Raw genomic sequence first — 15,047 nt, 5'->3', positions numbered from 1 at the left:
CACAAGATGACAGGTGACAAGTAAACCCGGGTAAGAATGAAAATGGGTAAGTAGGGAGAGGAGATGAAATAGAAAGATGGGGAAATGACGAAGCTGGATGAGGTCCTTATTATTTTCGCTTCTTTACCGAGGCGGTGAGGAGTGTACACATGGCGGGGTTGGTAGCTTCCATGGTATTTTGAGCTATGTCCAAAACACGCTGCAGTTTTATGCGTTCTCGGATAGAGAGGTTTCCATACCTCACCATGCTGCATCCTGATACGCTGCTTTTTTTTATGATGCATTGATAATTGTGTTGAATGGCAAAGATGAATTGTCAGATTGTGCCCGTTTCTCAATGGAGTTTACATTGACGTTTCGTCGTCCTCGTTTATTGACAACCAGACAACTGGTAGTATTTTCCCTGAATGGAATTGCACAGTACTATGTGGCATACACTTAAGGAAATGGTGGAAGTAAGTTATATCATACAGAGAGTGGTTTCTAAGTGAATGCGCTGACAGAGCGTATGGTGAAAGGACATACGATACTCCCCCCTTGGCAGCTCTTAGATTGGCACATCATTGTGGGGAGATTGGAGGTCTATGGACAACGTATAGGCAGATGGGATTATTTTAGTGAGGCATGGAATTAGCACTACAATTACTTTAGCACCATTATTCTACGAACTAGGCTGGACTGATCTACGTCACAGGTGTATTTAAATTTTATTGTTATCACCCAGCTCGGATGCGGTTCAGAAATAATGAAGACAAATACTGCAACATTACAAGCGCATTTATACTCGGACGAGTCCTCCTAAATGGTCGGAAACTGAAACATCAACTATTTATACCAGAAATTTTGTGTGTTACTCAGGATTTCCAGTATCTGAAGAATTCATTGTGTTTCTATTAAGATTTTCTGGTGCCCGTCCACCAGCAATTTAAATTATTATAATGTGTGTCCATAACATCTCCAATCAGCGTTACCGGAATATAACACCTCTCGTGGAAGATACATATCATTCTCTGTCAGTAAACTGACTATAACAGAACTGCCACAGAAATCCGCATCACATGAGCTCACTGCGGCCTCGTTAGAAAGACACAAGGCATTCTGCAGATGTTGCAAATCTTAAACAACACACACAAAGTACTGGAAGTGCTTAGCGGCTAAGGGGCAATCTATGGGAGCCGTTCATTAGACCTGGAAAGACTGCTGCTCTCCGACACTGCAACCATATGCAATATCGCCCATTTCCTATCTAGTACTGAGGAAGGGTGTCGGTCGAAACCGTCCAGTGTTTATTTCCGTCCGTAGAAACAGCTTGACGTGTTGAGTTACACAAGCATGTTTTGTCTATTGTTCTATTGTTGTTATCCGCGCAATTATGAAGGTAGTCGCGTACTACGAAGAATATGGATCCATTTGAACCCTATCCTGTAGGGTCGTTGAATCCTCTTTACATAAATTTGACCGTTTTTGATTTCCTACAAACAATCCTAAGTCGATATTAGTACTTGTCGATAACAAAAAAAGTTACATTTTAACTAAATATGATTCAAGTTTATTTAATGTCATTTCCTGTTTGAATTAGTAATCTAACAACTGTTATCACCTAGTTTTATATTTATCCCACAGCTTTTGGTTTGCTAGTTTCCAACGGGTGCAAACGATGATTTATGCCATTGAAGAAATAAACCTGAATGAGAATATCCTCCCTGGGATCACACTCGGGTATCAGATTCATGATGATTGCTCATCTTCCGAGATCGCCTCGAAGGCAGCACTCGCCTTGATCAATGGAGAAGAAGAATCCTTTAAATACCCTCAATGTAGAGGTTCTTCCAAAGTCGCTGCCATTGTTGGCTGTGAAATATCTACAAATTCCATCGCAACCGCCAGGACAATCGGCTCCTTCGGGATTCCGATGGTAATGTGTCAAAGTTCTTTACGACTAAAAAAGCTATTTAATATTGCGCAACTGTCCCTTCATTTGCACCGATGCAATCGTGCCTACCCTTGTCATGACCTGGTTGAAATACAGATATCTTAACTTAGGATATAATGGCTCCGTCTGTTTCAGTAGACAATGGATGCGCCCTGTCGGGGCACAGACCTGGATGATGAATATGGAGATCCTGGGCTGCGCAGACATCAAGATCCCCCTCTCTGCCTTGCGGATGTAGTCTAAAGGAATACGAAGCAGTACATTTGGCATCAGCTTGGCTGCAAGAGCTGCTGGGAGGTGACGTGATACGTCATCCAAGCGCTTTAGGGGCTCCACTCCAGATTTGTGTAGGGTTTATTTGTTAGCCTTCTCTTCTCCCGAAGAGACCCACAAGACAGTGGGATCCGTAACTCTAGATAGGGGCCCATACAGGGTACTGTCAGCCAGAGCCAGCTGAGCCCGGGGCTCGTGTAAGGCAGGGTCGTCGCCCCCTGTTGTACTGACATATGGAGCCACTACCCACTACCCTCTAACTTAGGATAATCGCCCAATGAAAAATGTACATTTATATCCTGAGATTTTACAGTATGATACATGGCATAACATAGATATGCGCCATTCACAATAATAAACTGCACACAGTTTAACTTATCGTCTGTTATATTTCGTTGTAATAGAACATAAAACAAATAACATGGGAACAATACAACCCAGAAACATTCCATTCGGCCGAGAAGTTGCGCCACAATAACTAAATTATAAATTAATTAACGAACTAAACTGGTCCCTTTTGTCCATTCAATGTCAACGTCCTACCGTTCTCAACCCATTCAAGCACCTATCTGAGAGACTCACAGCGGTCTGTATCGTATTTAGTTCCTTTACTGCACCTGTCAGCCACTTTCAGGCAACGAGCACTGTGTCGAAAAAAAATTATCCCGGCGCATTGCTTTTGATCTTTCCCATCTGTCACCTTAAATGCCTACACTGTGATAAGAGGCGTTTAAACACTCGGCGAAAATTAATGGCACTCTTGTCCGCCTAGGTCTCCAATTATCTCATATATTCCTGTCAGGAATGTCGTTATGCACCGCTTCCTAGGAAAACAACCCAAATTTTTCCAAAAGCTCTCCTAGCGCATGCCGTCTAATTCGGTCAGCAACCTGTAAGTCCTCGTCTACACCCGCTCCGAATGCACTGCAACGGTCCTATAACTGAGGACTACGGCAGTAGTCCTAATGTGGCGAACCAGAGGTTTATTACCAAAGTAGTAAATAAGTAGAAACATGCCAGAAGTATGTATTATGTTCATGTTCATTATTTGATATTACAGCTACGTACAGTCAGAAGAAAATTCACAAAGTAACGCTATAGGAATGTCAGTCACTTACACTGAAAGGTCGGACATATGTGTTCATCCATTTACTCTCTTATCAACAGGTTAGTTACTACTCCACATGCTCCTGTCTCGGCGATAAGACAGAATATCCAACTTTTTTTAGAACTATTCCTAGTGACCAGTACCAGTCCAAACTCATCGCAGAACTGGTAAGAACCTTTGGATGGACTTGGATTGGAACCATTAGAAGTAACACCGATTATGGTAATTTCGGAATGCAGGGATTTGTGGAGCACGTAGAAAAATTTGGGGTCTGTATTGCCTACTCCGAATCATTTTACAGGACTGACCCTCCAGAGAAAATCAGCAAAATTGTCCAGATGATTAGACAGACGTCCACTAAAGTGGTGGTAGCCTTTGTTAACGTTGGTGATATGCGAATTTTATTGAATGAAATTGTGCGTCAAAATGTCACCGGTGTACAATGGATTGGGAGTGAGGCGTGGGTGACAGCAGATCTTCTCCTCCCAGAAGAAAGAGTAACTTATCTAGCAGGGACAATCGGTCTAACCATCCGAAGGACAGAGATAGATGATCTCAGAGATTATCTTCAGAACGTCCACCCTTCGAAATTTCCTGGCAATATTTTGGTAACTGAGTTTTGGGAAACTTTATTCAAATGCTCTTTTATCACAGACAACGGGACAAGCCCGGGAAACTCTACAGCTCAAGTTTCGCAATGCACAGGGGAGGAACAGATCGCAGGGATAGAAAATGCCTACCTTCCCGCAATAATGGACGGGAGTTCATACAACGTGTATAAAGCAGTCTACTCCATCGCTCACGCACTACACAATCTACTAACATGTGTGGAAGGCGAAGGTCCCTTTGTGAATAACACATGCGCGAATATATCACATTTCGAGCCGTGGCAGGTAGGTATGCAAATCCTTTGTGCCTCATTGAGAAAGTCAGATATTCTGAGAACATTCAGAAACATATATTTTATTTGAAGGTTATTCAAATGTTGCCTCTTTATACTCGCTTTGCGGAGTTCAAACATTTATTCTCAGAAAATGGTTGGCAATATTGTACACATCAATCTGTGTATAAGTGGGGAATTGTGAAGCTAGATAATATACAGAGATGCAAACAGTGTGATTGACGCTTGGATCGTGTATAGAGGGTATTGGTTGAAGGATGAATGTAGGCAGGGTCGCCAGTGAAACTCTCCAGCCTTCTGTACAGTAGCTCCCTTCGAATTCTGATACTTTTTATTAGGTAGTGGTGAGAGGTTAGCTACTATCACATCCTACCTCGAACAAGGGAGTAGCTTCCCTTGCCCATGCCTTCTTGGTCCTCGTTACTGGCGCTGAGGTCTTTAGTCTCTGCTATACTCAGGAAATAGAAGTGCAACCAGATGATTAGTCTTCCCATCGTGAGGGACTGGAATAGCACGGAAGGCATTTTTTGATGGTGGTGTAACACTGGCACAGTATGTATATTTTTCCCTTGGTATTACAAATGATCTGTAGATGGTAATTGCTTTGTGATTTCTTTTTTCGATCTGGCCTGGTTAAAATACCCCAAAATGATGACTAATGCGATAGAGAACGCTATTTCGTGCATGTTGATCAGATGATTTAAAGCCTGATCCAGATTGGGCTGAGGTGGGATGTTTACCGCTAACAAAATGATTCCTTAAACATCCTCCGCACTCCCTCAGCAGTCTCAAACATGCGTATCGTCTTTTTTTGTGGTACTGATTAATCATTAATGTTTACGGGATATGTGAATATCTGTATTTCAGTTAACGCATTGCGAGCCTCCATTAAAAATAGACTCCCTATTGCCTTTTCTACCCCATACGCCCCACAAAACCCCACTAGTTACTGCACTACCTTCGCAAAGTTAATTTCACGGCGAAGACGGGAGAATCCGTATATTTTGATGAAAATGGAGACCCAGTGCCAAGATACGAATTTGTGAACTTACAAAGGACTTTCAGGGGAAACATAGACATTGTATATGTCGGATATTATGACGGATCGGCTCCGCCAGGGCACAAAATAATGATTAATATCGGGAATATCACGTGGAGCACGACCGGAAATACGGTATGGCCCTTCTTTTGCCATAAGTTAATTTTGGCGGTATTGAAATGGAAAATAAATGGATTTATCCGCTGTCAATATTTAGAAAGTTAATATCACCTACTATCACAACCTTATGTTTCTTGAAATAGTCTGCAATCTGTCTATAAACTTATGCTTCTAAATCGCGCACACTGTTTGGTGGTCTGTAATATAATCCCATTAATGAGTTCATTCATTTCTTATTCATCAGTTTTGCCCATATAGTCTGAATACACGAGCTGTCTAGACGGTCCTGTCTGAGCACTGTCCTTAAATTTCCATGACTGGCAATGTCATTCCTCCTCATTTACTCACTACCGCTCTAACACGTCCAAAATACCGAGAACGATGAGCTGCATTTTCTGCGCCCGCATAATATTATGTTTTAGTTATGGTTTAAATGTCATACTTCCACGTGCCGATCTGTACTTTAAACCCATTTAACGTTCCTTGAAATATTCCTTGCATTGAAATATACACAACTCAAAACGCTATTCCCAACATTCTCAACCTTCTGTTTCACACTTGTAGGCCAGTAGGCTTCATGACCTCGTGAACTGCAACCAGTGGGCTACCTGCTCTAGCGTTGTGATTCCCATCAACCTGCAATTTTAGTTTCTACCACCTTTGTACAGCATGAGCAAACAACCTTGGATGAAAATTTGAACCCTCCAGTTCAGTGTAAGTCGTCCCTTCTGTACTATTCGTCTTCCCTGGAAGAGAACTCAATAATTCAATAAATATGAAGGCACGACTCGCGGAACAACACATTAACTATGTCTTAAACTATATTCTTCCTATTTATATTTATATTATTTCTCTATATTTATTGACATACAGCACAGAGTAGGCCCTACGAAACTCCAAACACCTATTTTAAGTCCAGCCATATCACTGCACAATTTACAATAATCAATTAACCTACCAACCATTAGGTCTTAGCAATATGGGAGGAAACGGGAAAACCTGCAGTAACAACCCCGGGTTTCTCTCCTCACCAGTACGTAGTAAGGGGAGCAATCCTGATATCACAACCAAAGAGGCCCTGTTCATTAACTTAGCATCAAACTCCCTGAAATTGTTTTGCAGAATTCATCATATTTCCGACCCATATTTTTGATATCTCTTCTGGCTTCACACCTTCCCACCTAAAAGTGTTGTAGACACGTTTGGAAGTTTCCCTGCTTTTTGGCACCTAGAAAGCAACATATCATTTGGAAATCGTTTCTAGTCTATGAAACCACAAGTCTGTCCCCCTAGCTAATCGACCATAGTCATAGTCATAGTCATACTTTATTGATCTCTGGGGAAATTGGTTTTCGTTACAGTTTCACCATAAATAATAAATAGTAATAGAACCATAAAGAGTTAAATAGTCATATGTAAATTATGCCAGTAAATTATGAAATAAGTCCAGGACCAGCCTACTGACCCTCCAAGGAAGGAGTTGTAAAGGTTGATGGCCACAGGCAGGAATGACTTCCTATGACGCTCTGTGCTGCATCCCGGTGGAATGAGTCTCTGGCTGAATGTACTTCTGTGCCCACCCAGTACATTATGTAGTGGATGGGAAACATTGACCAAGATGGCATGCAACGTAGATCGCAACCACTTCACAACCCAACAGCTGCCCCGTAAAGGCCCAGTGCCCGTTTCCTCACCGCTGTGGCATCCCTTTGCTAGACCATACCTACACCACTAGTACTGAATGCAGTAACCTATTGTTGCTGTAGCTACCTCCCTCTTTGTCCTGGCGATGAACACACCATGCTTTCAAATGGTCCATAATTCAGGTATAAACAGTTACATAGAATTAGGACGTAGTGTACAGTCTCCGCTTCTAATATGAACGCAGCTCCACGGGAGTTATTTGAGCTTTGACCATTTACCGCCCTTTACTTCGGGGACTGATTCCTGATTTCGATCTCCAGAATGCATGCTCTCCGCAATGAGTCAACACGCTCCTGTTTCTCTAGTGTTTTTGTTTGTTTGTTTGTTTGTTTGATTGATTTTCTGAGCAGTCATTTCAGCAAACCCCGTTTATGGCTGCAGATTGCCCAGAATGCGCTCAACGTGCACTGGGCCAAGCTGCATTTTGATCATTATCTCAGCTGTTTAGCACGTTTAATGGGGCATTTACAAATCCAAAGGATGATATTAGGATTTTTATCCTGCTTCAGATTCCACGAGCAATTTGCTCAGAGCCCTGCCTTCCTGGATCAAGAAAGGTCAGCCGGAAAGGGCAGCCAATATGTTGCTTTGACTGTGCAGAGTGCGCCCAGGGTGAGATCAGCAACACCACTGGTAAGTGATGAGAGGAATAGCAATGTCTTCCAATTTTGCAGTTCTGTGCTTACACACATTTTCATATCAAATAATTACTTTTCCAGATTCCGCGGATTGCATCAAGTGCCCGTTGGAATACTGGTCCAATCAGGAAAAAATCCAATGTGTTCCCAAGAAAGTTGAGTTTCTTTCCTTTGGAGAAGTTCTGGGCTTTGCATTGCTGACGCTTGCTCTATTGGGAGCGTTGTTTACATTAACCACGGCTGTGATTTTCTACCGACACCGAGAAACACCCATAGTCAAAGCGAACAACTCCGAACTCAGCTTCCTGCTTCTCTTCGCCCTCCTGCTTTGCTTCATTTGCTCGCTCACCTTCATTGGACATCCGTCGGGCTGGTCTTGCATGTTGCGCCGCACAGCTTTCGGAGTTGTGTTCGTTCTCTGCATTTCCTGCATTCTGGGCAAAACCATCCTTGTCGTGGTTGCCTTTAAAGCAACTCTTCCCAACAGAAACGTGATGAACTGGTTCGGACCCGGGCAGCAACGCTTGGGTGTATTTGTCCTTACCATTTTACAAGCTTCAGTTTGCGTTGTCTGGCTTATTCTGTCACCTCCTTACCCTGTGAAAAACATGAACTATTACAGAGACATCATCATTCTGGAATGCCACGTTGGCTCATTGATCGCCTTTTACATAGTCTCTGCCTATATTGCTCTGTTATCGATTGTCTGTTTAGTGCTTGCATTCCTTGCCCGGAAACTCCCGGACAGTTTTAATGATGCCAAGTACATCACCTTCAGCATGCTGATCTTTTGCGCTGTTTGGATAACTTTTATTCCTGCTTATGTGAGCTCTCCAGGAAAGTACACCGTGGCTGTCGAAGTGTTCGCTATCTGGGCATCGAGCTTCGGTCTACTCGTCTGTATTTTTGCACCGAAATGTTACGTTATCTTACTGAAACCTGATAAAAATACAAAGAAACATATGATGTCGAAAGAAAGATCACTGTAACGAACAGCATCCCTTCAGATCTCTGTCATATTATTATGTGTAATCCGCGGTTATTTTTATTTTTATTTTGTTTCGAATTACAGAATGGTAACAGACCCTTCTGGTCAATGGAGCCAACACTGATCATTCACGCCCATTACGACCACCAATCTACTAAACCAGACGTCTTTGGAATGTGAAAGGATACCGGAGCAGGGGGAGAACTTACACGCTCCTAACGGTCAGCGGTACAATTGAACCCGGACACTGGTTCCGTAATAGCTTCCGCTAACCACGACGCTACCATGCCACTTAAAAAACGTAGTTTCTAAATATCGTTTTCATACTATGTTTACATGCTGGCAGTTTAATGTTGTGAGCACTGAAATACTTTCAGATCTTTTGTAAATTGTTTATGTTGGATTGTGCGGAAGTTTAACCCAGATGGGGACCAAGAAGTCATGTGACTCAAGTTTACATTTACTATCACTACATGACTGAATTTTACTGCTCGAAATTTTTTCTCACCCGATGTTAATCACAAATTCAGACCATAAGACAATGAGACCATTGGCTATAGGAGCAGAATTAGGTCATTTGATCAATCGAGTCTGCTCCGCCAATCAGTCAAGACTGATCCCTTTTGTCTCCTCTAACCCTATTTCCTGGCCTTCTCCCCATAGCCTTCAATGCCCTGTCCAATCAATAACCTATCAATTTCTGCTTTAAATACACCTAACGATCTGGCCTCCACTGTTGTACGTAACAGCAAATTCCACAAATTCAGCACCCGCTGGCTAAAGAAATGTCTCCGCATCTCTGCTTTGAATGGACGCCCCTCTATCAGGAGTCTGGACCCAATTGTCCTCTATTCTTCCTACATGGTAAACATTCTTTCAATATCAACTCTGTCTGGGCCTTTCAATATTATAAAGATTTCAATCAGATCTCCACTGATTCTTCTAAATTCCGGCGAGTACAGACCCAAAGCCATTAAACGTTCCTTGTTTGATTCCATTCCGGATATCATCCATGTGAACATTCAATGGACCGTCTCAAATGCCAGCACATCTCTCTAAGATGAGAAGCCCAAAATTCTACACAAACCACAAGGTGAGGCCTCAACCGTGCTTTATAAAGCATCATCAACATCACATCCCTGTTTTTGTAATTAATGCCAACGTTGCATTTGCATTCTTCACCAGCGACTCAACATGAATTATCGTTTCGTGTGTTCTGCAGAAGGACTCCTAAGTCCCTTTGCATTGCAGATTTTTCGAATGTCAATTTTTCCCCTTTTATAAAATAGAGTACACATTTATTTCCACTACCAAGGTCTATGACCGTGCATTTCATTTCATTTACCACCTTCTTACCCATTTTCCTGATCAGAATCAGGTTTATCATCACCGGCAAATGTTGTGAGACTTATTAACCTAGCAGCAGCAGCAGCTCAATGCAATACATAATCTAGAAGAGAAAAACAAACAAAAATAATAATAATAATAAATCAATAATTAAACCAAGTACACAATACAGATATTCAATTGATTAAAAATCGCGCAAAAACAGAAATAATATATGCTAAAAAATTGAGGTACTGTCCAAGGGTTCAATGTACATTTAGAAATCGGATGGCACAGGAGAAGTTATCTGTTCCTGAATTGCTCAGTCTGTGCCTTGAGGCTTCTATACTCCCTACCTGATGCTAACAGTGAGAAAAGGGTATGCCCTGGGCGAGGGAGGTCATTAATAATGGAGGCTGCCTTTCCAAAGCACCGTCCGTTCAAGATGTCCTGGGAACTTTGTAGGCTGGTAACGCAGATTGTGCTGACTAAATTTTCAACCCTCGGCAGCTTCAATTGGTCCTGTGCAGTAGCCCCTCTATACGAGACAGTGATGTAGCCGTTAAGAATGTTCTCCACAGTACATCTATAGAAGTATTTGAGTGTATTTCTTGACATACCAAATCCCTTCAAACTCTAATGAACTCTTGCCTGCATTATAACTGTATCGATATGTTGGGAACAGGTTAGATCTTCACAGATCTTGATCTCCAGGAACTTGAAGCTGCTCACTCACTCCAATTCTGATATCTATTTGAGTATTGGTAAGTGATCCTTCAGCTTACCCTTCCTGAAGTCCACAATCAGTTTTTCCGTCTTTCTGAAGTTGAGTGTCAAGTTGTTGCTGCGACACCATTCCATTAGTTGGCATATCTCGCTCCTGTACGCCCTCTTGTTGCCATCTGTGATTCTACCAACAATGGCTGTATCGTCAGCAAAATTATAGATGCTATTTGAGCTATACCTAGCCATGCAGACATGAGTGGGTAGAGAGTACAGCAGCGAGCTTAGCACAGACCCATGCATCCTTCTAAGTCCTTCTGCATCCTACCTGTTTCCTCAACACTACGTACTCCTCCACCAATCTTCGTATCATCTGAAAACTTGGCAACAAAGCCATCTATTTCATCATCTAAATTACTTATACAGCATAAGCATTAAAGAAGGGTTCCCAACACCGACCCCTGCAAAACGCTTGTAGTCACTGAAAGCCAACCAGTGAATCCTTTTGCTCCCACTCGTTGCTTCTTCCAAACAGCCAATGTACTAACCAACTTATTAACTTTCCTGTAATGCCACGGGTTCTTAACTTAGCAAGCAGCCTCATACATGGCACCTTGTCAAAGTCCTTCTGAAAGTCCAAATATACAACATCCACTGCACCCTGTTTTTTCCTATCCTACTTGTAATCTCCTCAAAAGCAGGCTCGTTAGGCAGGATTTTCCGTTCAGGAAGCCATGCTGACTTTGTTCTATTTTGTCCTGTGCAACAAGTACTCCATCGACTCGTTTTTAACAATGGACTAATTATCCATTTACACAGTTAGTCGATCAGTTACTTTGGAACGTCGGGAAAATTAAAGATTGCACCGTACTTAGTCAATTAAATTATTCAAGTCAATGACGATTTTAACAGCTGTCTCTCTCTCTGTTTTCGAAGGTTTCAACTTATGTCCAATATAATATATATTAAATTGATTGCAAAGTTTATATCAGAATACAAAATTCAAACTTCAAAGTTAAAGTTCAAAGCACATCGGTTATTAAAGTACGTATTCTACATGCAACCTTGAAATTCTTCTTATTACAAGCAACTACACAATAAAAAAAGGAAATCCAATTGCGCCCTGATGCCGTGATTGAATTTCTGAGCACGTGCGATTGCCCAGATGCCCTATTTCTGCTCATCTTTGTTAAGGTCTTATGGTCTAATCCACGACGGTGAAGCTCCAAATGCGCGAAAAAAATAAGACAATAAGTGGTAAATGGAAACCTTTATGAGCATATGCAATCGCATCACAACGAGACCTTGTATTGTACCTGCGATGTTGCTGTGTGGACATAAGTTTGATTGGGCTTTGGAGTCAGTGGAAACTTTGTTTTCAATTAAATAGATACTTCCGGATTCCAAATGTGACCCCAATATTAAATACATGAAGGAAAGAAAAATGCCAATCTCTTGGTTTGTCTCAAAGAGCTGAGGAACTGACAGAATATATAAAAGATTTGGGGATATTAAGATACCGAGGAAATAATAATGTGCTTGGGCATTGTTGTTGTGGAAGATATGAAGTGTAATCATGATCGGCTATTTTTTGAGTTGTTCCAGTGTACCAGTGAAGACTCCGTGAACTCTGTAATTAATTTAGATTAGTGTCATTTCATAGTCAACTTCATTATCGATACTCTGTGAGATGATGTTGTAATATTGTTGAATTCAGATGCTGTGACAATGCTTAAATAATTAAGTCGCTTAATTGATGTTTGTAACCTTTAGTGATTTATTATGTTGCGTATATTTGCCCGAATTAGATCAGATTCTGAATAAGGTTTAATACCATTGGAATAAATCGGGAAATTTGTTGTTTTGTCTCAGCAGTACATTATAATACAGATTAATGAAACAACTTTAAATTACAGATAGAAATATATAAGAACAAAATAAATTAAGTAGTGCAAAAATGAGCAAAAATGGTAAGGTATTATTCATGAGTTCATTGTTCATTCAGAAATCTGATGTCGGAGGGGAAGTGTTTCCGAAACGTTGAGGCTGCTGTCCCTCTTCATTAGTGGTATAGAGTTAATGCCCTGAAGCTATGGAGGTAGCGCTTAAAAGGGATTCTTCAGGCTTGGCCGTTTGAAGGTATCACCGAAACTAGGGAGCTGAATGCTATGAAGGAACAGGCTGAGCCGATAAATTTCTGTGACTGTAGCTTGCAGTGGCGCCTCCATAAACGACGGCAATGTAACTAGTTAAATCGTAATGCAATCACTATAAAGAGTCTTGTCAAATTATACCTATATAAGGAGGAGATTTTCTACTGGTGAATGTCATCACAGGAGCGAGTGTGTAAGTGATAATCAGGGTCAAACATTGTTAGCTGTGAGGATTTAAGGAAAGTGAGAGAATGAGAACATGTTTTGATTAATAACTGTTGACTGGGGACAGTTTTGTAGATCTCTGTTTTGACTCTATCAAGAATTAAGTCACGGGCTATTAGTAAACCTTGCATTCGGTGCTAGCAGGGATCAGATCCTGGAAAATTGTCGATTGCAACATATTTCTCAAACAAAGTAGTTCTGAAAACGTAAACATAATAAAACATTATTGTACAAGTTTACAGTAAAAATGGTGATTTAAAAAAACAATTGTGCTTAAAATATTACAGAAATGTGTCATATTTAACTTTATGCCATTTGGAAATCAGATCATCTCTGACTCGCTTAGATTAGATATGATTATGAGGATACTCAGTCATCGTTTATTGTCATTTAGAAATGCTTGCATTAAAAATGATACAATATTGCTCCAGTAGGATATCACAGAAACACAAGACAGACCAAAACTAAAACTGACAAAAACCACATAATTATAATATATATCTATAACAGCACAAAGCAATACCGTAATTTGATAACAGCAGACCATGGGCGCGGTAAAAAAGAAATAGTCTCAAAGTCCCGATAGCCGCAACCTCTCACGCAGACCGTAGAAGCGAGAAACTTTCCCTGCCATGAGCTTCCAGCGCCGCAAACTTACCGATGCAGCATCGTATTCACACCAACAGAAATTTTGAACAGGGGTGCTCAAACTTTTGTATGCCACTGTACCTTCGCCTGCAACCTTCCCCTGCAAGTCTCGCCTGCAACCCCGTCAAGTTCAACCGCCGGAGTGAGACCGGACCCATGCCACGCCAAGATGAGGATCTACCTATCGTTGAGTTTGGAACTATCTCTTTGTGTCCCCGTGTTTAGTGTCCCTGTTTTGTATACGAGTCCTGGCCCTACGTCCTGTTCCCAAGGAGGGGTCATGCCTCTGTGTAAAGCCCCGGCCCTATGTTCTGTTCCCAAGGAGTAGTCCAAGGCTCTGCGTTCCTGTGTTCTAGTCCAAAGCTCTCTGTTTCTGTGCTCAAGTCCAAGGCTCTGTGTTCCTGCGTTCCAAGACCTAGTCCAGGCGCCGTATTCCAGTCCTTCCCATTTCTGAGCTTCCTATCCTCGTCCTTTGCTGTAGTTCCCCCGTCCTCTGATGGATCGTCCCCAAATGAATCCTCGGCTGTCATTCCGGCATTGCGTCCTGGAAAGTGTCCCAGCCTTACGTCCTAGAAAGAGTCACGCCCTGCGTCCTGGAAAGTGTCCCGGCCCTGCGATCTGGAAAGGGCCCCGGCCCTGCATCCGGGAAAGGGTTCCGGCCCTTCGTCGGGGAAAGGGTTCCGGTCCTACGTCCGGCAAAGTGTCCCGGCTCTGCGTTCGGGAAAAGGTCATGGTTCTGCGTCCGGGAAAGGGTCCCAGGCCTGCGTCCAGAAAAGGGTTCCGGGCTGGCGTCCAGAAAAGGTACCCGGGCCTGCAACCAGGAAAGGATCCCGGGCCTGCGTCCAGGATAGGTTCCCGGTCCTGCGTCGAAGGTAGTGTCCCGGCCATGCGCTCCAAAGTGGAATACCGGCTCCATACCCAAGAGCCTAACCAAGACGAGTCCGAGAGCCGAGCCAAACCTAGCCCAGGAGTCCCTCACCCAGCCCAGGTGTACCTAAACCAGCCCGGTGCTAGAGATTCCTCATCCTATCCTGTACCCACGTCTTGTCCTTGCCAAGATCCGAGTTCCATGTCCTAGCCTAGTCCTGGATTCCGGTTCCGAGTTAAGACCCACGTTCTGTGTCCCAACCGAGATCCAGTTTCCGGGTCCGTGTCCAGACTCTAATGCCTGAGTTCCGAATTCCTAGTCTAGGCTCTTTGTACATCGTTCCATGGCCGGGTCCCGTGCTTCTAGCCCAAGTCCTAGCCCAGGTCCTGAATCCCAGTCT

The 15,047-nt window shown here is 42.5% G+C and overlaps 1 protein-coding gene across 1 annotated transcript; it reads left to right on the top strand.

The window, feature by feature from the left end:
* The first annotated feature begins 1,630 nt into the window (after window positions 1-1,630).
* LOC134344704 (extracellular calcium-sensing receptor-like) lies at window positions 1,631-8,705 on the top strand. The gene is made up of 5 exons (XM_063044788.1): window positions 1,631-1,915; window positions 3,374-4,207; window positions 5,162-5,389; window positions 7,588-7,711; window positions 7,798-8,705. The coding sequence occupies exons 1-5, from the start codon at window positions 1,658-1,660 to the stop codon at window positions 8,703-8,705; spliced, it is 2,352 nt and encodes a 783-aa protein (XP_062900858.1). The 5' UTR covers window positions 1,631-1,657.
* The last annotated feature ends 6,342 nt before the right edge of the window (window positions 8,706-15,047 follow it).

This window comes from Mobula hypostoma, chromosome 4 (assembly GCF_963921235.1).
Source record: "Mobula hypostoma chromosome 4, sMobHyp1.1, whole genome shotgun sequence".
Taxonomy (NCBI): domain Eukaryota; kingdom Metazoa; phylum Chordata; class Chondrichthyes; order Myliobatiformes; family Myliobatidae; genus Mobula; species Mobula hypostoma.
Note: the sequence above shows the minus strand (reverse complement) of the source record. Positions and strands in the feature narration are given on the sequence as shown.